This window comes from Bos mutus, chromosome 4, assembly GCF_027580195.1.
Source record: "Bos mutus isolate GX-2022 chromosome 4, NWIPB_WYAK_1.1, whole genome shotgun sequence".
Lineage (NCBI taxonomy): Eukaryota > Metazoa > Chordata > Mammalia > Artiodactyla > Bovidae > Bos > Bos mutus.
This window is the reverse complement of record NC_091620.1, coordinates 93,248,911-93,274,080: the sequence shown is the minus strand read 5'-3', so window position 1 is coordinate 93,274,080 and position 25,170 is coordinate 93,248,911. Positions and strand designations below refer to the sequence as shown.

Here is a 25,170-nt window from a genome sequence, read left to right as displayed (position 1 = left end):
GAGACTGTCATTTAAAATTTTTCAATTTTTTGTGGAGGAAACCCCGCCCCCCCACACCCCAGCTTATTGAAAGGCAGGATTGGAAGACAAAAACAAACAAACAAACAAACCAAAAAACAAAAAACAACCCACCTCTTGATTTTCTGTTTTTTATACATGTATTCATAAAGTTCATTAGCATTTTTGCAAATCCCTGTAGGATACATCTAAACCTGACAAGAGTCACAATTATGGGTCATATATCTAACCTATTTTCTAAGAAAAGCAGATATTTCATTTTTCCTTTTATTCTTTTATTTCCTTCCTTTCATTTTCCCCACTTCATTTTTCTCGTTTAAGTCGTTTACATTTATTCATTTATTGCTTCATTCCTTCCTTTCTTTCTTCATTCAAACAAGGCCAGGTGCTTAATTTTAAAATCTCATTTATAATGGCGCCACGTCACCCGCTGGGGCCAAGAACCGGGAGGTGCTGTCATCTTCCTCCCTGCCAGCGTGGATCTCCGCGGAGCCCCGCCCTCTCCTCCTCACCTGCTCCCCAGGAACCGAGGCGAGGTCGTTGTCACACTCTGGCCTCCGGCACCCTCCCCCACGGCCTCCGCCCCTTGCCCAACTCTCCCAGGGGCCGCCTCGCCCCTCCCCTTCTGGATCCCAGCTAGCTGAGCGCATTTATTTGCATATTTCTACCTTTGTTCCCCGCCGGCGGCCAATCAGGGCGTAGGGCGAGGCGGTGGACGGGGGTGCTGGGCGGGGCTCGGGCTCAGGCTCCCAGTGCTGCGGCCGCAGGTTCCAGAGCGGGTTGGAGCCGCCGCGGGCGCGCCGCGCACTGCAGCCCCAGCCCAAGCCTTGGGCTCCACACTCGCAGCCCGGCTGCGGCCTCGCCTTGGCTAGGCCCTGAAGGCAAGGACAAAGAGGCTGTCTGGAGGCTCCGCCGGAGCCAGATTTTACCTGCAGTTGGAACCACAGGCTTCAAGATGGTTTGCGGGGGCTTCGCGTGTTCCAAGAACTGCCTGTGCGCGCTCAACCTACTCTACACAGTGAGTATCCCGAGCCCGTTTCTCTTCGCCTGGGGGCTTTGCACCTGCTCGGGTGCTCCGTGGCCGCTTCCTCCGGCCCCCTCTTCCCGTCTTCCCACGCTCTGCTGTGCGCCCGTGGCCTCGCCATCGGTATCCGCCGGGGACCAGGAGCCGGCGACTGTCGCAGTCTCTTCCTTTCATTGTGAAGCCGCCGTCTTTCTGGCTCGGTGGCCACGCGTCCCTGCCCCACTGCTCTACCCCACCCCCTCATCCACCGCCCTGTTTTTCAGTCATTTGACCAGATATCTCCACTTTGCCATCCTCATTATCCGTTCCGCCACTCGCTCTTGGCTCCCAGCCGCCTCTGGAGCGAATTTGGAGGCGAGAGAGCAGCCTCGGATTTGAGGACAGTTTTGCAAAAATAGCGTGATCAGAAACTGACAAGGCGGCTTATGGATGGTGTACGTCGTGTTCAGCTCTACGTGTGCCTGTGATTTTCACTGAGGCCACCGAGTAGGTTCACAGGATATCCGCAGCTTCCGAAGTTTGTTTCGTGCTTACTTAAAGGAATGTCTTTGGGGGAGGTGTGGGGCGGGGAGGGGGTAGTTCTGCTTATACCTGATGCTTTTTCCATGTGTCCCCCTGTTAGCAATATCCTAACTCCATTTTAAACGAAAGCCTCCGGTAAATAAGCGAGCCTCCACCCAAATTGTTCTTTCCCTGCCAACCAGCTTTTTAGTTTTAACCCCGCCGTCCGTATCTTTGTAATTTTTGAGGGCAATTCTGGGTGAACAGGAGGATGGGAGAGGAGGAGGTTGCCATTTATCGAGTGACTCCCACGTCCCAGATGTTACATACCCGATTTCGTTCCTTTTTCTGACAATCATCCGAGGCAAGGGGCCTTGTGTAAATTTTGTACATAAGGTGATAGACCAGAAAGGGCTTTAATTAAGTTTACAGAGATGGTAGTTGGAAAGTCAGGAGTGGAAACCGGGCTATGGGATCCAGATCTTTCTGCAGGCTTCTTTACCAGGTGAGAGAAACAGACTTCTGTCGTCATGCCTCTATCATAGTCTTGCTCCTTTCTATAAATACACCTGGCGTTTTTTGCAGCACCCACCCTGAAAACAAACCCAGCTCCTCTTAGTTAGTTGAGAGCTAGGCCATCTGTGTAAGCTTAGGTTACATCCTCAGAGTGGGGAGACTGCCTTGTGGTCACCAACAGGAGAGAGAGCTGGGTCATTTGACTATTACTGTTCCTGTGTATGTGAATGTAATTGCAAAGCTTTGAAAACAAGACATAAAGAAGCATATGTTAAAGAAACATAAATGGTGTAAAGTATGTTTTTCTGGCTAGTTTGTGTGTGTCTTAGTAGGAATTTAATCAACATGTCACTAATGATACACTTGGGAAAATTCTGAACACCTGGCGATTCAGCTCCTTGTAATTGGAGGTCCATGTCAAATTTCAGATCAGAATTCACCTTTGTGTTCCCTGAAGCATGCCTATCACTTTGATTGTTTATTAAGTAAATAAATTCTGACCAGTTCTCCAGGTATTTTCTTTTATTAGCCTGAATGGCCTGCTTAGAACTTCATATTCCCCACTTTATGCTCGGACTTCTACCCCTCCCCCTCATGATTTAGTCACCTGTTTACCAGACATTTAACCTTATAGTATCTGCTTACTTACAGTAGAATAGCTACATACTTAATTGATTGAGGGGTCTATATAGATTAATGTGCCATATATATATGCTTCTCCAAAGGCAAATTATTATTAAATCTAGTTCTCTTGCTTTCCAGATACGTCATTTCTAGCTGTATCTACTGTGGTATCAGGAGAGCAAGGAGAAAGGTGATTCTGAAGGAACATGCTAAGACTTTTATGTGTATGTGTGCTTAGTCTCTCAGTCACGTCTGACTCTTTGCGACCCCATGGGCTGCAGCCTGCCAGTCTCCATGGGGACTCTCTAGGCAAGAATACTGGAGTGGGTTTCCATGCCCTCCTCCAGGGGATCTTCCCAACCCAGGGATCGAACCCAAGTCTCCCACATTGCAGGTGGATTCTTCACCGACTGAGCCACGAGGGAAGCTGTAAGACTTTTGTTATCTGTCCAACCTTCAAAGTGGATTGACCTTCAAAGGGCATTCTACTGTTTTTTAATAGCTATATGGTAAAACATAATTAATTGGGAATTCACAGGACTGTACAAATGGTTAGCTTTTTAAATCTAAGGCTTTTTAGAGAAAGGATATTTCTTGAATTAATGTCTACTGCTTATAAACTGTGAACAAGTTTAGATGAGTTCAGCAATTTAAATTGGAAACAAATGAAAGGTTAACCTTGAACAAAGTCTTAAATAGATGCTGAAAATGTACCGCTGCTATTATTTAGGTTCTGTATCTTTCTTGGTCTCTCCTCATCATTTTAAGATGGGGCATGTGAAGTGGTTGGGGACAGGGTAAAGGCTGAAGACTTGGGAGACATTTCTTTTTAAGACATAAAGAGGAGGACCCTTTATAGGTTTCAGTTCCACCTGGATTACTGCTTCTGGAATAAACTCAAAGTTGTGGGATTAGATCTGAGATCATTTCTAAAAGTGTTGTTGAAGCCTACATTGAATGTGGAAGTGGCAAGTGTAAAGGCCACAGCCTGCTTTGAGAGTTATCACTCTATTTCTTGAAGTATTTTCTTCAGGAACTTAGGACTCAATCAGCCTATTTACGAAGAAGGCAATGGCGACCCACTCCAGTACTCTTGCATGGAGAATCCCATGGATGGAGGAGCCTGGTAGGCTGCAGTCCATGGAGTCGCTAAGAGTTGGGCATGACTGAGCGACTTCAGTTTCACTTTTCACTTTCCTGCATTGGAGAAGGAAATGGCAACCCACTCCAGTGTTCTTGCCTAGAGAATCCCAGGGATGCGGGAGCCAGGTGGGCCGCCGTCTATGGGATCGCACAGAGTTGGACACGACTGAAGCGACTTAGCAGCAGCAGCCTGTTTACTTTCCCAGTGCAGTTTACATGTGCAGGTGGCCTGCTAATGGCTTTGAGACTAGAGCAGAACTGGTGATCAGTCTGAAAAGCCTGTCATTAAATTGGTTGGATGGAACATCCTCCTAACTTGTCATGGACTTTTGATCACTAGCCAAAGGTGTGGTTGATTTTTGTTGTTGTTTATGGTTTGGTTGTTTCAATTAATAGAATCCCTTGTACTGCACTTCCCAGGTGGCTCCAGTGGTAAAGAATCTGCCTGCCAACGCAGGAGACACAAGAGACTCAGGATCGACCCCTGGGTCGGGAAGATCCCCTGGAGAAGGGAATGGCAATCCACTCCAGTATTCTTGCCTGGGAAATCCCTTGGATAGAGGAGCCTGGCTGGCTACAGTCCATGCGGTGGCAAAAGTTATGACTACTACTTACGACTAAGTGCATCTACACACATGCTTGTACTGAACAATTTTATATTAGTACAGTGAATAAAAGTGTCAGACTATTTTTTGGGCTCCAAAATCACTGCAGCTGGTGATTGCAGCCATGAAATTAAAAGACGCTTACTCCTTGGAAGGAAAGTTATGACCAACCTAGACAGCATATTAAAAAGCAGAGACATTACTTTGCCAACAAAGGTCTGTCTAGTCAAGGCTATGGTTTTTCCAGTAGTCATGTATGGATGTGAGAATTGGACTGTGAAGAAAGCTGAGCACCGAAGAATTGATGCTTTTGAACTGTGGTGTTGGAGAAGACTCTTGCGAGTCCCTTGGACTGCAAGGATATCCAACCAGTCCATCTTAAAGGAGATCAGTCCTGGGTGTTCATTGGAAGGACTGATGCTGAAGCTGAAACTCCAATACTTTGGCCACCTGATGCGAAGAGCTGACTCACTGGAAAAAACCCTGATGCTGGGAGGGATTGGGGGCAGGAGGAGAAGGGGACGACAGAGGATGAGATGGCTGGATGGCGTCACCGACTCGATGGATGTGAGTTTGAGTGAACTCCGGGAGTTGGTGATGGACAGGGAGGCCTGGTGTGCTGTAGTTCATGGGGTTGCAAAGAGTCGGACACAACTGAGCGGCTGAACTGAACTGAACTGAGTGTATATCAAGTTTATAGATACAGGAGGAAAGGCAGAAGCTATGGTTTCTTCATGTGCCTTCATGATGTCATATGAGTGACTTGCTCTAGAACTTTCTCCATTTGAAGAAGCAATGTTTCTTCACTCACCAGATACTTATTGAGTGTCTACTGTGTGCAGGGCATTGTTCTCAATCTGGGAATACAGCAGTGAGCTGAATGGCTTTGAAATAAGCATGCCTTATAAAGCCTCTTTTTCATTCACTATCTTCTCTACGTATGATCTCAAGAGTTTTCTTCAGTCAGTAAACGTTTTCCCATTGTGTGTATTCTGCTGAGAACTGTAGGAAATAATAAACACACACAAAGGCAAATACCTACTCAGTGAAGACAAGATCTAGTTAGGATTTATGAGGTGGGAAAATGAATGCTATGTAAAGGAAGGACTGACTTTAGGAGCCATAAAATTTAGGACTAAGGGAGATCCTTGTTGGGTAGAGAAAGTATGATGAATTGGGGAAGTGTGGAGATAGCTCAGGTCTTTTTAATACTGTTCAGGATATAGATAAAGTGAAAACTGCTTCAGGAAAATGGTCTATTTTATTTTTAATAGTTTATTTTAAAATAATTTTGATTGAAAATATTTTGATAAAAAAGTGAAAAACAGCTTTTAAAAATTATTCCTAGTTTTTTGATGGGGAATTTTAGGAAGTGTGAGGTAAGCGTTATCTTAAAATATGTAACATTTTGAAGATTTATATCTCCTGCTTCTCAAGCAAAAAAGAAAAAACTTCTAGGAACTGGACTGCTGGTTATAATGTGTGTATGTGTGTGTGAATAGTTTTAATTAAGAATGTAAGAACAGAAAATAACTTGTAGTCTTTAAACGAGAAGGGTCATTTCAGAAGTTTCAGTTTTGTTTCTTATTCTAAATTTGTTCTCCTAAAATCTTTCTAAGTTTGTTTCTACTGATATTTTTTGCAGTATTTTTTTTTTTTCCCCTAATACCTTGGGTTGCTTTGGGGAAAAAAAACCTCTGTGCAGTCAAAAATTATACCTGTTTACATCCATCCCAAGATATATGTTTATTTGCATTTTAAGTGTCTCTGAAATTGAAATTGTCTTGAAACAGATAAAACATAGCAGATAAAATACATATATTTGGACAGTCTATGGAGAGAAGAACTAGATTCAGGAAGAGAACCTAAGTTTGAATTTCACCTTTACAGCTTGCTTGGAATTTAACTTCAGGCAAATGTCTCCATGAGTTTTTCATTTATAGACTGGTGGATGATATTTTTCGTTTTTCCTTCAAGGAGTTTTTAGGATAAAAGGAGAGATGTGGAGAAATGCTTTGGATGCACTATAGGAAAAAAAAAAGTTGTTACAGCTTCATGTAAAAAGTTGAATTATTTTAAATTTCAGAATTTCAAATCTATATGTTATAATGAAAAGGTTTTCAAGCTTTTGGGGTTTCTAACACTTACAGGCTGATATTAACTCAAGCAGGCCTACAGAGACAAGAGTTCCTACCCTCAAAATAGTAATACTAATCCTTCAGTTGTAAGAAAAAAAATGGCTGAGGTATGGTGAGTATAAACATGGAATGACTTACCTGGACATTATTTTGAGTCCTATTCTGGTCAATGGAGGGCTGGAAAAGTATAATTTTTTTCAGTCTGTGCTCTAAAATAAATGAAAACAGACTAGTACTTCATCCAAAGAAAAAAAATCTACTTACTGTAATTGCCTTCAAATTACTGTATTTGCTATTTTTCAAAATTCTCATTATTTTTCAAATTATTCTTATTTAATATTTTAACATGTAGTTAGATTTATGTTATTTCCCGGCACTTGTTCAAACTACTGAGTGAATTTAAAATATGTAAGTGGTTGCTGAATATTTACTTGGATTTTGAATTTAAAATGATTAATTGTTTACAGAACCTGAAATTTTCACATGATGCTGTTGAGCTGGCATTTATAATTGGCCTTTGTGCCAAATATGTCTATGAAATTTCCCAACTTTTGATTTTAAAATAGAGTGACCAGAAGGTGCCATGTATGTCCTTTCTCACTTGAAATGAGGTTATTTTCTTTCACCAAGTTTAACAAGGTAATTAAGAGGCTTTTACAAACAAAGAAAATTTATTTAGGGAATAGTTGTATTTCAGCCTACTTTTGAAAAGTGAGTTTTCAACATCTCAGTGGTTTAATTTTCATACAGTTTTAGGTAGTTTAAAAGTGGGCCATCAACACCTCAAACACATTTGAATTACTGGTGAAGACAGGCTAGGGCTAGTTCACCTTCCTTCATATCCCATTTCATCTGAATTGATCCTCCATATTCTCTTGTCACTGAACAATGAATAATCCAAACCTACTTGTAATAATGGATGAAAACTCTTAGATAATAAACCCACATTCCTTAGCATGTTGTTCAGCATCTTTCACCATGTGCGTCTCTTCATGTGTTTCAGCCACAGAGGTTTTCCCAGACGTTTCGTGCTTTGTTGCCTGTCATAGCTGATCCTCTGCTCTTGGCCGAGCATACCTTGCTCTGTCTTTGTAAAGTTCCCCAAAGCCTCCTGTTTCTTTAGTCTGAAGGAACTGTTTCCTTAAATTTTCACTTGGGAGTTGTAACACTTGAGTACTACCCCAGACTGATTCAATCAGGATTTAGAGCGAGGGAGGAGGCATGTCATTTTTTTGGTTAGAAAACCCTGTTTTAAAGCTTTCTAGCTAATTCTAAATTACAGTGAGGGCTGAGAGTTAGTGTTGTAAGGTTTTATTTTACTTTGTCCTTTCTGCTGAACCATACTAATGCTCCATATTGTAGACAATTTGTGTTTGTTTTTTCCCACCTGTAGTTGGCGGAGATCACAGCGTTCTCTATATTGCATCCTGCAGTTCCTGACATTGTTTTCTTGTAACAGAGAGCTTATACTCTAAATAACTTCTTGAATTGAATTTGCAGAACTGGCTGCTCCCTATTCACCAGAGGTAAAACATACCTAATGAAAACTTGCATAAACATGGCAATTTGATCAAAATCAAATCTAGAAGACAAGCAAATATTTTAAGACATGAAAATTAGCATTAAAATATAGTTAAAAATAATAAATATGAATATTTCTCGTGTATGCAAGGGACAGAGAAGAGTCTACTAGGGCTGGGACAGAGCGAGCAAGGGGCGGGTAGAGTGGTTAAAGTTGAGTCAGAGAGTTTGAAGGATTTGAGCTTTTACACCAAGGGAAATGGGGAGCCATTGGTGGCTTCAGGCCTGGTTTTCATTTAAAAGTTTGTCTGGCTCCTGAATCGAGAACAGATTATAGATGATAAATGTGGAAGCTGTGAGACCACATGTGAGGCTATTGCAGTAATTTAAGCAAAGATGACGGAGGTTTGGACCAATAAGACAGCAATGGAAGTAAGAGAGAGAGTCAGATTTTGAAGGCGGTGCCAATATAATTTCCTGATGGATGAGCTTGAGGTGAGAGAGAGGCCAGTCAAGCAACTGGCTGGCTGAATCTGCTATTAACAGGAATGGGGAGACTGCGGTTGGATGGGCTTTGGAAGGCAAGTAAGGGGTTCAGTATTGGATGTGATGCCAATTAGATACCCAGGTAGAGATATCAGATAGCAGGTAGACTAATAATGATGGAGTTCAGGGGAGAGGAATAGCTGGAGGTTTATATTCAGCAAGTCATCATTGTAGAGAGTAGTATTTAGCATTGCTTCTAGATGAAATCAACCAGTTAGGGAGGAGAGGTAAAGAAGGGTAGTGATTCATGAATTGAACCAAGGACTCTGTTATGGTAACAGTTTTGGGAGATGAGCAGCCAGCAAAGGAGCCTAAGAAGGAATGGTTGGTCAGGTAGGAAGAAAACCTTGTTGAGGCAGGTGTCTTAGAAGCCAAGTGCATGCTGTTTTAAAGAGGCAGAGTTGAGCATCTGTGTCAGATGCTGCTCAGACATGATTCTTAAGTTGATCAATGAAGAAGTCATTGAAAAAAGCAATTGCCCTTTTATTTTGTCTTTTTAGACTGTATGCCCCTCAACAATAAGGACCATGTCCCAATCACTTCTGCCTTCCTGAATGCACAGCACCACCTTGGCATATGGTTGGTATCTAGTATATTGAATGGAGGAGTCAGTACAGGGCTGTTTCGCCCAAAACTCTGCTTCTTGTCTCCCAGAACCATTCTGAAGAAGGAGGATATAAGTTGTGGTGGAAATTTGTTGGTGGCTGTGAGAGCTACTTTAAACTAGTTATCCTTGGAAGATGGCAAGTCAGGATCCCGTACTTTAGAATTCTTTATGTAATTTCTCCCCAGCAGATAACATATATGCTATCCGTTTTGTGCCCTGTAAGTATAAAGCAGTGTGCTCAGCACCAAGGAGAACATAGAGAAGAAAAACGTTACAAAAAGCACGTCAGCCTTCGTTGTGTCATTTGAGGAATGAAAATGAAACAAAGAATTGAGGTCTTGGCTTCAGCACTAAGTGTCTGGATATTGCAAAATACTTAACATTTAGCTAAGCGTTTTGCAATATGCAGACTTTTTATAGAATTTTCAAATCTGTGTCCAGATGTTTGGCATCAGAGAAATACATGCTCAGTCATCACAAAATTGTTCTTCAGTTGTCCACGTTAGGCAGAAGTTCAGAGGGAGAGTTCAGTGTCAAGTGTAATTCCTCATTCTGACTGTTGGAGCATGGAGAGGGAGGGTTCTGGGGCCTTAGTTTCCATGTATCTGTGGATGCCATGTTGCATTTTGGTGGTATAGTCCCTTTAAATCTTATTAGCACTTTAAGTTTCTTACCCTCCACTATCATCACAGCCTCTCTCTTGCTCTAGTGCTGACAGGACATTTTTGAATAATTTAACTACAGAGTTACATCCAGTTTTTTCAAAGGTCCTACATTGCTCCTTCATCCTCAGAGCAGTTCGCTTACCCTGATAGAATTTGGAAGCTCAAAAAGATGTAGGGGCTCTAGAAATGATTCAGGTCTCTCTTTGCATCTTGTTTCTACAATGTGGTGGATATTTGATGAAAGAATGAAACTCTTTTATAGATTGTATAGAGATAGAATAATCTGGAAGACCACTAAGCTGGATTTCTTCCTCTCAACTGTTGATTAGATTTGGCAATAAGCATCTCTAATGTATAATAAGTGAGATCATGAGCTCTTTAGGACCGCAGGATATTTTGAGTACCTCTTCTGTACCAGGCGCTTAGCCAGGTGCTAGGAGTATCAGGGCACCATGCGCTATGCCTGTGTGGCACTCAAAGTGGAGAGGACTCATTAGAAGAATGCAAAGTATGGCTGGAGGTGGGGAGTGGTTGCTAATGCATTACCTCTAGACATCCAGACCCTTCACACCCTTGTATTTGTCAGTCTGGGTGTGTGTGCTCAGTTGCTTCAGTCGTGTCTGACTCTTTGTGACCCCATGGACTGTAGCCTGCCAGGCTTCTTTGTCCATGGGATTCTCCAGGCAAGAATACTGGAGTGGGTTGCCATGTCTGACTCCAGGGGTTCTTCTCAACCCAGGAATTGAACCCCCGTCTCCTGTGTCTCCTGCATTGCAGGCAGATTCTCTATCTCTGAGCCCCTGAGGAAGCCCCCAGGTAGCTGGGATTTGGACTTTATTTTGAAATTAGAAACAAAAAATAGTTAGCATGAGAATGACCTGATCTTATTGGCTTTAAAGACCACCATATTAGGAGTAGAGTTCAGAGGCAGCTAACAGAAACCCAGCTGCTCTGCTTCATATAATAATTAAGCTTTATTGTCTTCACGGAGCAAGATCTCTAGGAGGAGGTAGTCTGGAGCCAGTGTACAGTGTGAGCATGTTATCAACATCCCAGTCTTCCTCTGTCATCCTGCTCTACCATCCTTGGTGTGTGGCTTTCTTCCTTGTCACCCAATTACATTTGCAGCTTTCGGTATAAGGTTTTGTTCCATGCTGGAAAAAGGATGATGCTGTAAAATGCTTTTCCTTATAAAGCTGTGTGTGTGAGAGAGAGAACAGTTCTATTGCGGTATTAATGGAATACAATAAGCTGCATGTATTTAAAGTACAAATGAGATAAAGTTGTGACACACACGTGACCTGTCAACCCTTCATCATATTCAAAACTTTGCACATAGCCCCTCAGATTTCTTTATCCTCCTTTGTGATCCCTCTTTTCTGTCACATAGCCTTTGGTCCCAGTTTATAGGCAACCACTGACCTGCTCAGCAGTAAAGTTGAGGCTGGAGTTCAGGCCTGGGGAGGGTGTGAGCAGGAGGATGATGGCCTAGGACATTTCTCTGGCTCACTGATTCCCTTCTTGTTTGGTCCCAAGAGGACCAGTTTCAGAGAGGTCTTTTAGGCTTAAAGGGAGTACTTTTTTTTTTTTTAAAGCCTATTGACAAAGTGAAGGATTTAGAGTTAGTTTAGGTGGGGAAGGTGGTCATAGTAGGGAAGGTAGACAGTCATTGCAAGTTTGCAAGTATTAAAAAGTTATGATAAACACTTGCAAGATGAAGCTTGTATTAGGCTGAATTCTCTATAAGTTATAAATGAACTTAATGTGTTTCTGACTCTTGAGAGTCCCTTGGACTGCAAGGAGATCCAACCAGTCCATTCTAAAGGAGATCAGCCCTGGGTGTTCTTTGGAAGGAATGATGCTAAAGCTAAAACTCCAGTACTTTGGCCACCTCATGCAAAGAGTTGACCCATTGGAAAAGACTCTGATACTGGGAAGGATTGGGAGCAGGAGGAGAAGGGGACGACAGAGGATGAGATGGCTGGATGGCATCACTGACTCGATGGACGTGAGTCTGAGTGAACTCCGGGAGTTGGTGATGGACAGGGAGGCCTGACATGCTGCGATTCATGGGGTCGCAAAGAGTCGAACACGACTGAGCAACTGAACTGAACTGAACTGAAGATAGCACAAACTCCTAAAAGATATAATTGGGAGATTCAGTGATTATATCATCAAGTATGGCTGGATCAAGGGGCTCAAAAAAGGTCAGAACTCTTGCTCCTTCTGTCCACTTCTCAGCCCAGCTTGCCTCTGCATAGGTTCTTTTTAAGGCTGGAACTTTCCATGTATAAGACAAGCCATTGGCAGAATCAATTTTAATTGTCCTTATTTTGCTCTTTCAATATCCCTGTATCATCATATGGGACATACTAGTTAACCATGTGGGTTTATGGGCCCAATCCATGGACCAACTACTGTGAGCAGGAGGCTGAGTAACCATGACTACTACTAGAATTGGCTGGAGAGGGCCAGTGAGACGCCAGGATTAAGAGTTTCATAAGAAATATATGTGCTGGTTGTAAAAACCCCATATGTCCCCTACCGAGATCCTTTGTCCTCTGAGCAGAAATTTGCCTGAATCTTCTTAATTCTAGAATGTTCTAGCAACTTCTTCGTCATTTGAAAAGCTTACTCTAGAAGGAAATGGTAACCCACTGCAGTATTCTTGCCTGGAGAATCCCATCGACAGAGGAGCCTAGTGGGCCACGGTCCATAGTATTGCAAGGAGTCGGATGCGGCTGAGCGACTAACAGTTTCAGTTTCAGTGGTTTAATGCCTCAACACCTACTTAAACTAGATTATAAAGAACATTATGCATGACGTTTCTACTGGAGTGGCATTGTATGTTATCGATCCAAAAAAGTGCATAAATGCATGTTTATTAGTTTTAAGCAATTTTATTTGCTAGAATGATCTCAGAGATGAGAACTGTTTATCCTGGGTAGAATTTTTTGCTCCCCTACTCCAGGCAACGCACTGTGAACTTGTATATGAATGTCAGCATACGTGACAAATTCTCCAGGTGGGGTAAAAGAAAAATAATCACAAAATTAGTAAGCCGGGATTTGGTAGTTAACTAACAGCAAAGCTGTATGAGTGAGGACCTTACTATTGGTTTATAACTGTGCAACCAGGTCTGCTAGGGAGTAAGTTAAGGACATGCTAATCAAACCCATATTGATCTGGCTGTGAAGCCAGACCTACAATTCCTTATGCATTATAGTATTGTCTTTGCCATTGTATCTCAGAGTTAAAAATGACCTGTGTTGCTATGATGACCTAGGCACTGTATCATAATGCCTACTATGTCCAGTGGGCACTATGATATAGTCTTACCGGGATAAAAAAATGCACCAAACAGAAGTGTGCCTCAGTTCTGCCTCTGTCCCGGAGCCTGTCATTTTGCTACTCGGATTATTCAGCTGTAAAATGAACAGACTTGGTTAAGGTCACTGGCCAGATAACTTTGTGCCACTGACACCCTCCTTCATCAAAATCTGTCCATGTGTGCGCTAGAAGTTTTGCCACGACCTCCTCTTTTAAGCATTTGCTTCAGAAAGCAATGCCAGTTGTAGACACTTTTATAATCTTGCCTTGGTATGGCCTTTCATTTTAGCCTTTGCACTCTCTTAAAAGCTTTTCTTGTGTATTCACTTTTCTTTGTTTTAAAGAGAAAACAGGAAAGGCTGACGCTTCCTGCTCATAAAAAAAATCATTATCAACAAGTTAACAGATCTGTAATTTGTTTTTATCAGCTTTCTGTCTCCCAAAGGAAGGAAACTATTTGTCATAGGTCTAAATTTACTTTCTATTACAATTGATCTCATAAGGAAACTGTTGCTGTTGTTAAACAAAAAATTCTTGCAGTTCCTTTGTCTACCAGGTTCTAGTGACAAATAGGCTTTTTAATTATACACTTAGAAGTAGTTTTATGGGAATCAATAATTTTTATATCACTCATTCGGTAGACTTTTACATAATCCCATTCTCTTCAAAATTACAAACCAACCATAACATGCAATTACTACTACTCAGAAATAAATTGCTTCTTTATTATCTTTAAAAGTTAAAGACACACTGGTAATCAAATCTAATTAGAAGCATATCATAACTTTTAGATGTTATTTCTAATTTAAACAATTAATTATGAGGACTTGAGGGATTTTTGCTATAATGTATTGGAAACTGCAGTCACACACACAAGAAAACATTTATGTTGTTCTCAATTTTTTAATTAAAAAAACACATACTTTGGGGATTTATCAGAAAATTGAGTCACTTAAATAAGTTTATGTTTGGACAGTTTTACCTTTGTAGTAATAAATCCCAGACTTGTTTTAGGTTGAATAGTTAAATCTAAGTGCTCTTCCATGTTACAAATGGGAGCGTATATTTGTGTGTGTGTGTGTGTGCATGTGTGTGCGTTTAGGATATGGGTACCTAAGGGAAATGATAGGTGGTATCAAGTTTCACATGTGCGTCTACCAAAGTGTGATAGACAAGTAAAGATTCAACAAGCGGCTGCCTGCTGCCTTGACTTCTGTACCACCTTCACTTGCAAGGCTTCCATTTTCCTAAATGGCAGCACTTTGTAGGGGAGGATGTGGACAGTACCTGGAGATGCGCAGATGGGAACTGATGTGAAATATTTGAGACAAATGAGACTACCTTGATATAAGTAGCTGTGTTTGGGGAATAGTGTGAATGAAGGCTGCATGAGGCAAATTGGACCAATTGACAGAAGAAAGCAAAGCAGAAGAATTTAGTTTTAGTGTCACAGTAAGAAGGGGGCCGGAGAAGGCAACGGCACCCACTCCAGTACTCTTGCCTGGAAAATCCCATGGACGGAGGAGCCTGGTGGGCTGCAGTCCATGGGGTCGCTAAGAGTCGGGCACGACTGAGCGACTTCACTTTCACTTTTCACTTTCATGCACTGGAGAAGGAAATGGCAACCCACTCCAGTGTTCTTGCCTGGAGAATCTCGGGGACAGAGGAGCCTGGTGGGCTGCCATCTGTGGGGTCACACAGAGTCGGACACGACTGAAGTGACTTAGCAGCAGTAGCAGCAGCAAGAAGGGGGCTGTTACATCTTCAAGCTACTTTTAATTAGGAAATGTTTCATATGCACAGAAAATAATATGGTATACTCTCCTGAGCCCAACAGACTGATTTTACAAACTTAGTATTTTGCTCTTTCTCTCTCCTTTTTAAAGTCTTCTTTGAATTTGTTGCAATATTGCTTCCACTTTATGTTTTGGGTTTTTGGCCATGAGGCATGTGTGAGCTGAGCTCCCTGACCACCAAGATTAAACCTGTACTCGCTGCCTTGGAAAATGAAGTCTTAACCACTGGAGCACCAAGGAATTCCCTCTCTCTTTTTAAAAGGCTAAAAGCTATAGTACAGTTAAAGGCCCACTGTCCATTCCCTTTCCCAGCCCTCACCAAAAGTACTTACTACCCTAAAATCTACATATGTCATTTCTACGCACGTTTATATAACTATATGACCATTTGATCTGTTAATCAACCACAAAGACTATATAGTGTTGTTTCTGTGTTTGAAAATTTTTATAAATGGTCTGTCTGTTTTATCTATATTCAATTTGTTCCATTTTTATGTTTGGCATTTCTAGATTTACTAGAAATAGATTAACACTTGTATTCTACTGTGTGATCACACTAGAGTTTGTGAAATCCTTAGTTATGGTGTTTGAGATTTTTTAAATTTTTTACTATTTCAAACAAGGCTGCAGCAAAATCCTGACACATATATGTATGGCTGGGGACAGGGGCATTTTTCTTGGATATTAGCCTAAAAGCAGAATTGCTAGTTTAGTAAGAGACACATCAGTTCAGTTTAGTTACTCAGTCGTGTCCGACTCTTTCTGACCCCATGAATCACAGCACGCCATGCCTCCCTGTCCATCACCAACTCCCGGAGTTCACTCAGACTCACATCCATCGAGTCAGTGATGCCATCCAGCCATCTCAACCTCTGTTGTCCCCTTCTCCTCCTGCCCCCAATCCCTCCCAGCATCAGAGTCTTTTCCAATGAAACAACTCTTCGCATGAGGTGGCCAAAGTACTGGAGTTTCAGCTTTAGCATCATTCCTTCCAAAGAACACCCAGGGCTGATCTCCTTCAGAATGGACTGGTTGGATCTCCTTTGCAGTCCAAGGGACTCTCAAGAGTCTTCTCCAACACCACAGTTCAAAAGCATCAATTCTTCGGTGCTCAGCCTTCTTCACAGTCCAACTCTCACATCCATACATGACCACTGGAAAAACCATAGCCTTGACTAGACAGACCTTTGTTGGCAAAGTAACGTCTCTGCTTTTGAACATGCTATCTAGGTTGGTCATAACTTTCCTTCCAAGGAGTAAGTGTCTTTGAATTTCATGGCTGCAGTCACCATCTGCAGTGATTTTGGAGCCCAAAAAAATGAAGTCTGACACTGTTTCCACTGTTTCCCCATCTATTTGCCATGAAGTGATGGAACCGGATGCCATGATCTTCGTTTTCTGAATGTTGAGCTTTAAGCCAACTTTTTCACTCTCCTCTTTCACTTTCATCAAGAGGCTTTTTAGTTCCTCTTCATTTTCTGCCATAAGGGTGGTATCATCTGCATATCTGAGGTTATTGATATTTCTCTCGGCAATCTTGATTCCAGCTTGTGTTTCTTCCAGTCCAGCGTTTCTTTCTCATGATGTACTCTGCATATAAGTTAAGTAACCAGGGTGACAATATACAGCCTTGATGTACTCCTTTTCCTATTTGGAACCAGTCTGTTGTTCCATGCCACAGGACTGGAAAAGGTCAGTTTTCATTCCGATCTCAAAGAAAGGCAATGCCAAAGAATGCTCAAACTACCACACAATTGCACTCATCTCACATGCTAGTAAAGTAATGCTCAAAATTCTCCAAGCCAGGTTTCAGCAATACGTGAACTGTGAACTTCCTGATGTTCAAGCTGGTTTTAGAAAAGGCAGAGGAACCAGAGATCAAATTGCCAACATCCGCTGGATCATGGAAAAAGCAAGAGAGTTCCAGAAAAACATCTATTTCTGCTTTATTGACTATGCCAAAGCCTTTGACTGTGTGGATCAGAATAAACTGTGGAAAATTCTGAAAGAGATGAGAATACCAGACCACCTGATCTGCCTCTTGGGAAATCTGTATGCAGGTCAGGAAGCCACAGTTAGAACTGGACATGGAGCAACAGACTGGTTCCAAATAGGAAAAGGAGTATGTCAAGGCTGTGTAACCTTTTGAGGTACCACAAAGTTGTTCTGTAAAGTGACTGCAATAATTTACACTTCTTTTTTTTTTTTTTTCACTTCTGCTTGAATGTAAGTTCTAGGGTCTCTGCATTGTGATGTCATCAGGCTTAATTTTTACCAACCTAGTGAATGTGAGATCTGCTATGAAGTTCACTAGTGAGTACCTCATTGTTCTAATTTTTGTTTTCCTGATATATAATGAGATTTAACATCTTTCATTTGTTGATTGGCCTTTTGGATTCTTCTACACTGAACTGCCTCTTATTATCTTTGACCACTTTTCAATGTGTTTCTTGTTTTTTTTTAAATTGATTTGTAGGTGTTCTTTAATATATATGTGTGTGCTGGAAATATCCTCTAGTCCTAGGCATATCCTACATTTGTCTGGTGTTTTTTTATTATATAGAATTTACAATTTTAATGTGATTTCTAGTTTGGTAGGTAAGAACAAGGATTCATATCCTAGTTCTGTGTCTTCCTTGCTGTGTAACCTTGGGCTACTTTCTTAACATCTCTGTGCACAACTTTCCCCACTTGGAAAAGCGAGGCAGTAGTACTGCATACCTCTTAGTGTTGTTGTGAAGATTGTGTGTGTGTGTGTGTTAGTCACCCACTCATATCTGACTCTTGGCAACGCCATGGACTATGGCCCATCAGGCTCCTCTGTCCATGGGATTCTCCAGGCAAGAATACTGGAATGGGTTGCCATTCCCTTCTCCAGGAGATCTTCCAAACCCAGGGATTGAATTCAGGTCTCCTGCATTCCAGGCAGATTCTTTACCATCTGAGCCACCAGGGAAGCCCATTAGTTAGTAAATGTAAAACATTTTGAATACTTCTTGTATATAGTAAATGCATATTTGTATTATATGTGCTTTTGGGCAGTCTTGTTTAAGAATTGTCTTTAACCACAAAGGCAAAACATTATTCTGTACTTTCCCCCACAAAGTTTAAGTTTTGCTTTTTAGATTTGGGCTTTAAAGCTATGGTGTGAGGTAGGGATTCCTCCTACTATTTTTCAAAATGGGAAAGTAATTGTGAAAAAGCTGTTAATTAACGACTATTTCCATATTGATTTAGAATTCCATATCTCTTCAAGTCTGCATTGTTGTTTGTTTAGTTACTTGATTTTGATTACCAAACTACTATAATAAATTCTGATATTTGTTTGGATTATTTTTAACTTCTTTAGTCCTTTTAGTTTTGTTTATATATTTAAATTTACTAATTAAAATAGATCCAAAAACTGTAGAGCCAGGCTCAGGTTTTGCAGAGCATGGTAAAAGCAATAACAAAGGTAAAATTTGGGACAGTTAAATGTAGCCATTGACAAAGGTTGGTTTGCCACTAGAAGCATTTCTTATGCACTGTGCTAGTGATACTGTAGCTGGGCTGAGAAAAAATGCAACAGCCACAGGCTTGGTCCTTAATCTTAAAAATGTTCCTAGCTCTTTGATGACATTTATTCTTCCATGTAACTTGATGGATCATGGTATAAATGATCTAAAACCTAGTGAGACTTTGACTAGAAATACATGAAATTTGTAGGCTAAATAGGAGGTGAATTGATGCCTTATTATAATGAGTGTTCCCAGCCGTGAACATACATCTCTTCATTTAATTTAGGTCTTTTTCATGTTCTTCATTTCACGGTTTTCTCCATGGACATCTTTTAATACTTCTGTTAGATTTGTTTATGTTGTTGTTGTTGTTCTTTAGTCACCAGATCATGTCTGACTCTTTGTGACCCCATGAATTGCAACACCCTCGGTTTCCCTGTTTGTTTGTATGCACCTTATATTTTGGGAACCTATTAGAAATTGCATTTAAAGAAATACATTAAAAGATTTGGAGGTGCATCAGCATGCTGTTGATTTTTGTGATGGTGATCCTAGTTCTAGCAGCTTTTCTGGTTCTTACTAATTTTAATAGTATTTACAGTCTTTTGGATTTCCTGTATAGATAGATATTCTCATTAATTTTAATAACCACAGCTGTGTTTATCCTTCATCTTTGTGCCATTTTCACTCTTTTTTTTTTTCTGTTTAGCTCTGTTTTCTTTTTTTTTTCTTTTTAATTTTATTTTATTTTTAAACTTTACAATATTGTATTAGTTTTGCCAAACATCGAAATGAATCCTCCTAAGACCTCTACCCCAGTGCTTAATAGAAGTGGCGATGGCTGGCACCCTTGTCTCCTGAATTTTGAAAGAAATGTTTCTCAGGTTTTTCCATTGAGTATGATTTTTACTTTGCTTTCTTGATAGCTGTTCTTTTCAGTTAAGGAAATTTGGAGGAACTTACTCTTGTTCTTTTTCTTAAAAAACAATTTGTTGAAGGCATGTCAACAAATGAAGTTTTACTTATCCTTTGTATGGTATGTTTCACTTCTTTCTGCTTTCTTTAGATTGGCTCTGTCTGGCTCTTTTTTAAGTCTGCATTTTTAAATAGAGCTTTGCTTTTCCCATATTGTTTTTATTCCTTCTTTTATTTATTTATTTATGTAATTTAGCCATTATTTAAACATATGAATTTTAATCTCATTCAGTTGGTCCTATTACCCCAAGTTCTTTGGAGCTCTAATTCTTTGCCTTTTGCTGTGTTTGTTGCATCTCTCGTGATAGATTTTTTTTTCCTTACATGTTTTGTGAGTTTTAGATTGACAACAAAGTTTTCATTTATTTATTTTTTGGGGAATGGTGTGAGGGCTGAGATTCAAAAGTGTCCCTCCTGAGTCATTTTGAATTTGCTTTCTTGATTTTCCTCCTCTAAATGCCATCACTGCCTGTGATCTGCTTTCATGTGAATGGCTGGGCTTGAAGATTCCTGCCTTCCTAGAGAATGTACATTTAGCCTTGGAGTTTCTCTTTCTTGCAGATTTTGAAGAGGTTCAAAAATTTTTACTGTCTTCCTGAGGGTGGTGGTGTAATTTTTCTGTGACCTTTTATACTGAAAATACAGCGCTCTGGAGGTCTAGACAAACCTGGGTCTTGGTTCCACTTCTCATGTCTGCCTGGTTTAAAACCCAGGTCCTTCCCCTTCAGTGATGTTCTGATCTGAGAATTCCTTTCCACTTTCTCATGGCCCCATGGTGCCAGTTGTATGCTTGCTATTCTGCTTTTCAGTTCTCCTTTTCTTTCTGGCCTGTGGGAATTTCCCATAGTTTCTCAGCAGTCAGCTATATATTTAAATAAAATGTGACATCTCTTTTTGATATTTTAAATTATGTGTAGCAGGAAGGATTCAGTTATGTGGGTGACTCAGTTGCCCCTGTTCCCAGAACCCTCTGTGGAAGGCTGATACTCCTCTCCCCTGAAGATACACATCCTCATCCTTAGAAGCTGTGACTGTGTGACCTTGTATAACAAAAGAGGCTTTGAAGATGTGATTAAATTAAGCATATTGAGATGGAGTGATTATTCTAGATTACCTGGGGGAGCCCTATGTAATCACAAAGGTCTGTATAAGAGGGATATAGGTGGCTTATACTCAAAGAAGGTGATATACTTAGAGAAGCAAGTTGCAGTCTGAGAAATTTGAAGATACAGCACAGCTGGCTTTGAAGATGGAGGAAGAGAATATATAGGCCAGGAAGTTCAGGTGGCTTCTAGAATCCCTGTCTCTTCAGCTTCTCTGATGCTTGAACTCTCACCTTTGACCTTGTGTTGACCTTTGATGCTAATGTGTGTTTTTCTGTTTTGTTTCTTTCTTTGTTTTTTCTTTTTTCTCTCTTTTTCTTCTTTTGTGCTGCCACATTGGTTTTGCTAGAACGACAGCTGAAGAGGAAATATTTAAACTTGCATTTGAATATAGAATAATCTTTTTTTCTTAGAACTCCGTAAGATAGCTACTTGATCTTGTGACTTCCATTCTTTGTCTTCCGAGCAAACCTACTAGCACATACCGTGCGGTGTTTTTATTTCTGTGAACACACAGCCCATTCATTTCTAGGCTTTGTTTCTCTGTGTGCTTAGTTTTAAAGACAATTTTGAAGCAACAGTGAAATAAAAGATGTCACTGAAAAAAAATCTGAAAAAGGCAAAGAAACAGGTTCTTCCCTAGAGATTTCAGAAGGCATGAAGTGTTACTGACACCAGTATTTTAGCTTAGTAAGACCCATGTTGGACTTCTGACCTCTAGAATTATAAGAGTGTGCTTTTGTGGTGTTTTAAGCCACTAAGCTTGTGCTAATTTGTTAAAGCAATAATAGGAAACTGATATACCCTCTCAAATGTTTTTGAAGGAGAGGTGCCTAGTGTCAGTGATGAAGATAGACTAAAACTATATTAAAGATACAGCAGAGTGAACTTGGTGAGGATTATTCTTGACAGAGAGGTTCATAGAAGGCTTCTGAGGTGGTGCAGTGGTAAAGAATCCACCTGCCAATGCAGGAGACGTAGGAGACACAGGTTCGATCCCTGGGTTAGAAAGATACCCTGGAGAAGGGAATGGTTACCCACTCCAGTATTCTTGCCTGGAGAAAGCCATAGACAGAGGAGCTTGACGGGCTACAGTCCATAGGGTTGCAAAGAGTCAGACATGACTGAGCACACATCTAGAGGAAAAAAACCAGAGCAGAGATGCTTGTGAATGTTCTAGATAATATATTCAGTAACCACATAATGCCTAGTCTGGGAGTTAGAACTTCTTATGGAAGTGATAAAGTGCTCTACCCACCCCACCCCCACCCCCTTTTAGTTGCAGGTTTTATTTTCCAAAGGGCAAAAGATTCTCATTGTTAATGAGCTTGTAAGTTGGCTAGCTGAGAGAGCAGAGAACAGTTTTCTCCTATTGCTAAAATGCTGGTGTTTTAAATAAAGGATTTGGTTTGTTGGGAGGGTCCTGACAGGAATAGCTAAATACTTCACTCCAGCTCTATGGTGGGGATTATGTTAGTGATAAAATATCAGGCAGATTTCTTTAACAGATGTTCCTGACTTATTGTTTCCAAATGTGTGAATTGTTTTGTGTGTGCTGTGTGGGTTGCTGTGACAAACGACCACAAACATGGTGGCTTAAAAACAAAAGATTTATTCTAACAGTTCGAGAGGCCAGATATTTAAAGTCAACAGGATTGCACGCCCTCTGAAGCCCCAGGGGAGAATCCATTACTTGCCTTCTTGCCTCTTCTATTTTCTGGTGGAGGCCAGCATTCCTTGGCTTGTGGGCTCATCACCCTTTGCCTCTTTGTATTGCTGTCTCCTTTCTGTGTCTCTGTAATCTCCCTCTGCAACTCTTTTTTTTTTTTTGGGGGCGTTATTTTTTAATTGGAGGAATATTGCTTTGCAGTGCTGTGCTGGTTTCTGCCATACAACAGTGTGAATCAGCCATAATTATACATATATGCCTCTCTCTTACAAAGACGCTTGTTATGACGTTTAGACACCACCTGATAATCCAAGATAAGGTTCTCCTTTTTAGACCCTTAACTTAGTGACATCTTTTGCCATACAATATAATATTCATTCTTTTGCTTCATATGGTAGTATTCAGTTGGGGTCATTTTTTTTGGCCTACTATCTGCTGCCTTACTCTTTCTTTGCAATCTTTGGCTTATTCTATCTATCTGGATTTTTTTGTTGTTTGTTGATTATTCTATATTCTGGCCCACCTTGTAAACTATCTCTGACATAGCAATGGTCTGTACCACTGTGATTTTTTTCATTCTCTCCTATGTTGAATTCTAGAATGAAAGTCAGGAAACTGCAGCCCGTGAGTCACATCCATTACAGTGCTTGTAATTGTGCAATCTGCCAAATAAGAATGATTGTACATTTTTATTTTATTAAAACAATTTTTTTCTTCTTTCTTTTTATTTTTTAAATTATGAAAGTATGATAACACATTTACAGGAGACTTGGAAAATACAGAACAATGTAACATATAGTTCCATTATATATTACAGTTTAAGTAGATAAATTAAGATTGTTTTAGTTGGAGTTTCAATATCAAACTCTCAAAAACTAAGAGTGAATAGACAGAAACATAGAAGGATATAGTAGACTTGAAAAGCTCTATGACCCAATTCAACATAATTAAGATTTTTCACACAACAGCAGGATACAGATTCTATTTTAAGTTCCCATAGACTATAAGCCAAGAGACACTGGAACATATCCAGGGCCATAAAACAAGGTGCAAAGACTTCATGGCCTAAAGGTTTTGAACTCATACAGAGTCTATTCTCTTATCACTGTGTAATTATGTTAGAAATCAATATCAAAAGATGTTTGAAAATAACCCACATATTTTCAAGTGCTATGTGACATTTACCAAGAGACATCTTTGACTTAGACCTTGAAAGCCTCAATAAAGTTAAGTTTTTACATTTTTAAATGGTTGAGAAAAATCAAGAGAAGAATATTTTGTTCCACATGAAAATAATATGAATTTAAGTCTCAGTATCTGTAAATGAAGTGTCATTGGAACATAACCCTGCTGTTTCATTTATGTATTATCAGTTGCTGCTTTTGTGTTATGATTGAATAATTATGGCAGAGCCTGTGTGTTCCATAAAGCCAGATGGCAATTCTCTGGCTCTTTACAGGTAAGCTTGCCAACCTTTGTTTTTGTAGGGGCATCTTGTCTCTGGCTTCCGGTATATAGTGGGCACCAAGCATTTGTTGATGAATATTTAACTTGTGGCAAGAATTTCATTAATATCATTAAGGATTTGGGATGATTCCCAAAAGGATTCTTCAAAACTATGGATTAGAAGAATTTTATGTATCATATTATTCATGATTCCGATCTTTTTGGCCCTAAAACTCGAAGAAATACAGAGTAAATGTCCTGCCCCTGAATTTAATTGAATAAACAGGCATCACACACAGGACTTGAAGCTGGCGAGTGCTGGTTAATTTTACAGAAAACTTGGCTGTGCTGTGATTGCAAGGTGTTTTTTTCAGACATCCGTCTAGATGTTGCTCTGAAGGTATTTTTTAGAGGTGATTAACATTTACACTCAGTTGACTTTCAGTAATTGTGGGCCTCATGTATGATATGAAATATGAAAGCATTAAGAACAAGAACTGGGTTTCCTAAAGGAGAAGGGATTTTGTCTCAAAATGGCATCATAGAAATCCTGCCAGAATTTCCAACCTGTCATCCTGCTCTGCACATTGCGGACTTTCTAGCCCCTACAGTTACATAAGCCCGTTCCTTGTAATAAATCTCCTCTGTTTCTCTCTCGATATGTATCTTCTTGGTTCTGTTTCTCTGGAGAACCCCGACCGATGCAGCAGGTCAGTCTGATGTGTTGAGCATGTGGACCATCTTCAGTGTTTCTTCCCACCATGCGATGTGGATGCTAAGCGTCGCCCTCTCCCCTCATGGAGGCGAGGCCCCTCCAGCAGCATCGCCCTCTCCTTCCTTGACACCTCCTCCAGGCTTCTGCCTTTCACACCTCGTGAAAGGAAATGTGTTATATTTGGATACAACAAAGTCAGAAATAAGCTCACTTGTGATGGGGCCGAGGACTTTTTGTCCATCCAAGAGAGTCTGAAGTTTGAGAAGGCTGCGAATGAGGTGATAAGAGAGTCAGATGCAGATGGATCTGCTGAGAAGCAGCAGTTGAGAAAATGAGTGTTTGTGAGAAGTTTTTCCTCTTTTTCTCCTTCTGAAAACAAAGCTTCCTGTGTGTACATGATGGAGACCACCAGGTCCATGTAACTCCGTAACTCAGTCCTGTCGTACTACAGATGGTTGCTTTTGTTCCCAAGTTTTGCTGCTTTATCATAAGTGGATAAAAATACAAACAGCTGCTGTTATTTAGCCATTTTACTCATATGTCTACACATGTTAAGAATTTTTATGTACCAAGACATTTAAAATGTGTGTCTGATAAACGACTACATGTATAAAAAATTATACGTTTCAGTAAAGAATCATTTGAATGAGTATTGACTTATTTTGTATTTCAAGACAAAGTTTATTAGGCCTCAAAGTGGTGCTAGAAAGTTTATTTTACACACTTCTATT

At 40.5% G+C, this 25,170-nt stretch overlaps 1 protein-coding gene across 1 annotated transcript in view; it reads left to right on the top strand.

Annotated features, from left to right (window-relative positions):
• The first annotated feature begins 774 nt into the window (after positions 1–774).
• TSPAN13 (tetraspanin 13) overlaps positions 775–25,170 on the top strand; it is a 37,335-nt gene continuing 12,939 nt past the window's right edge. The window contains exon 1 of the mRNA XM_005897373.3: positions 775–1,036. Coding sequence (XP_005897435.1) covers positions 974–1,036 — 63 coding nt within the window. The 5' untranslated portion in view covers positions 775–973. The remainder of the gene's footprint in view (positions 1,037–25,170) is intronic.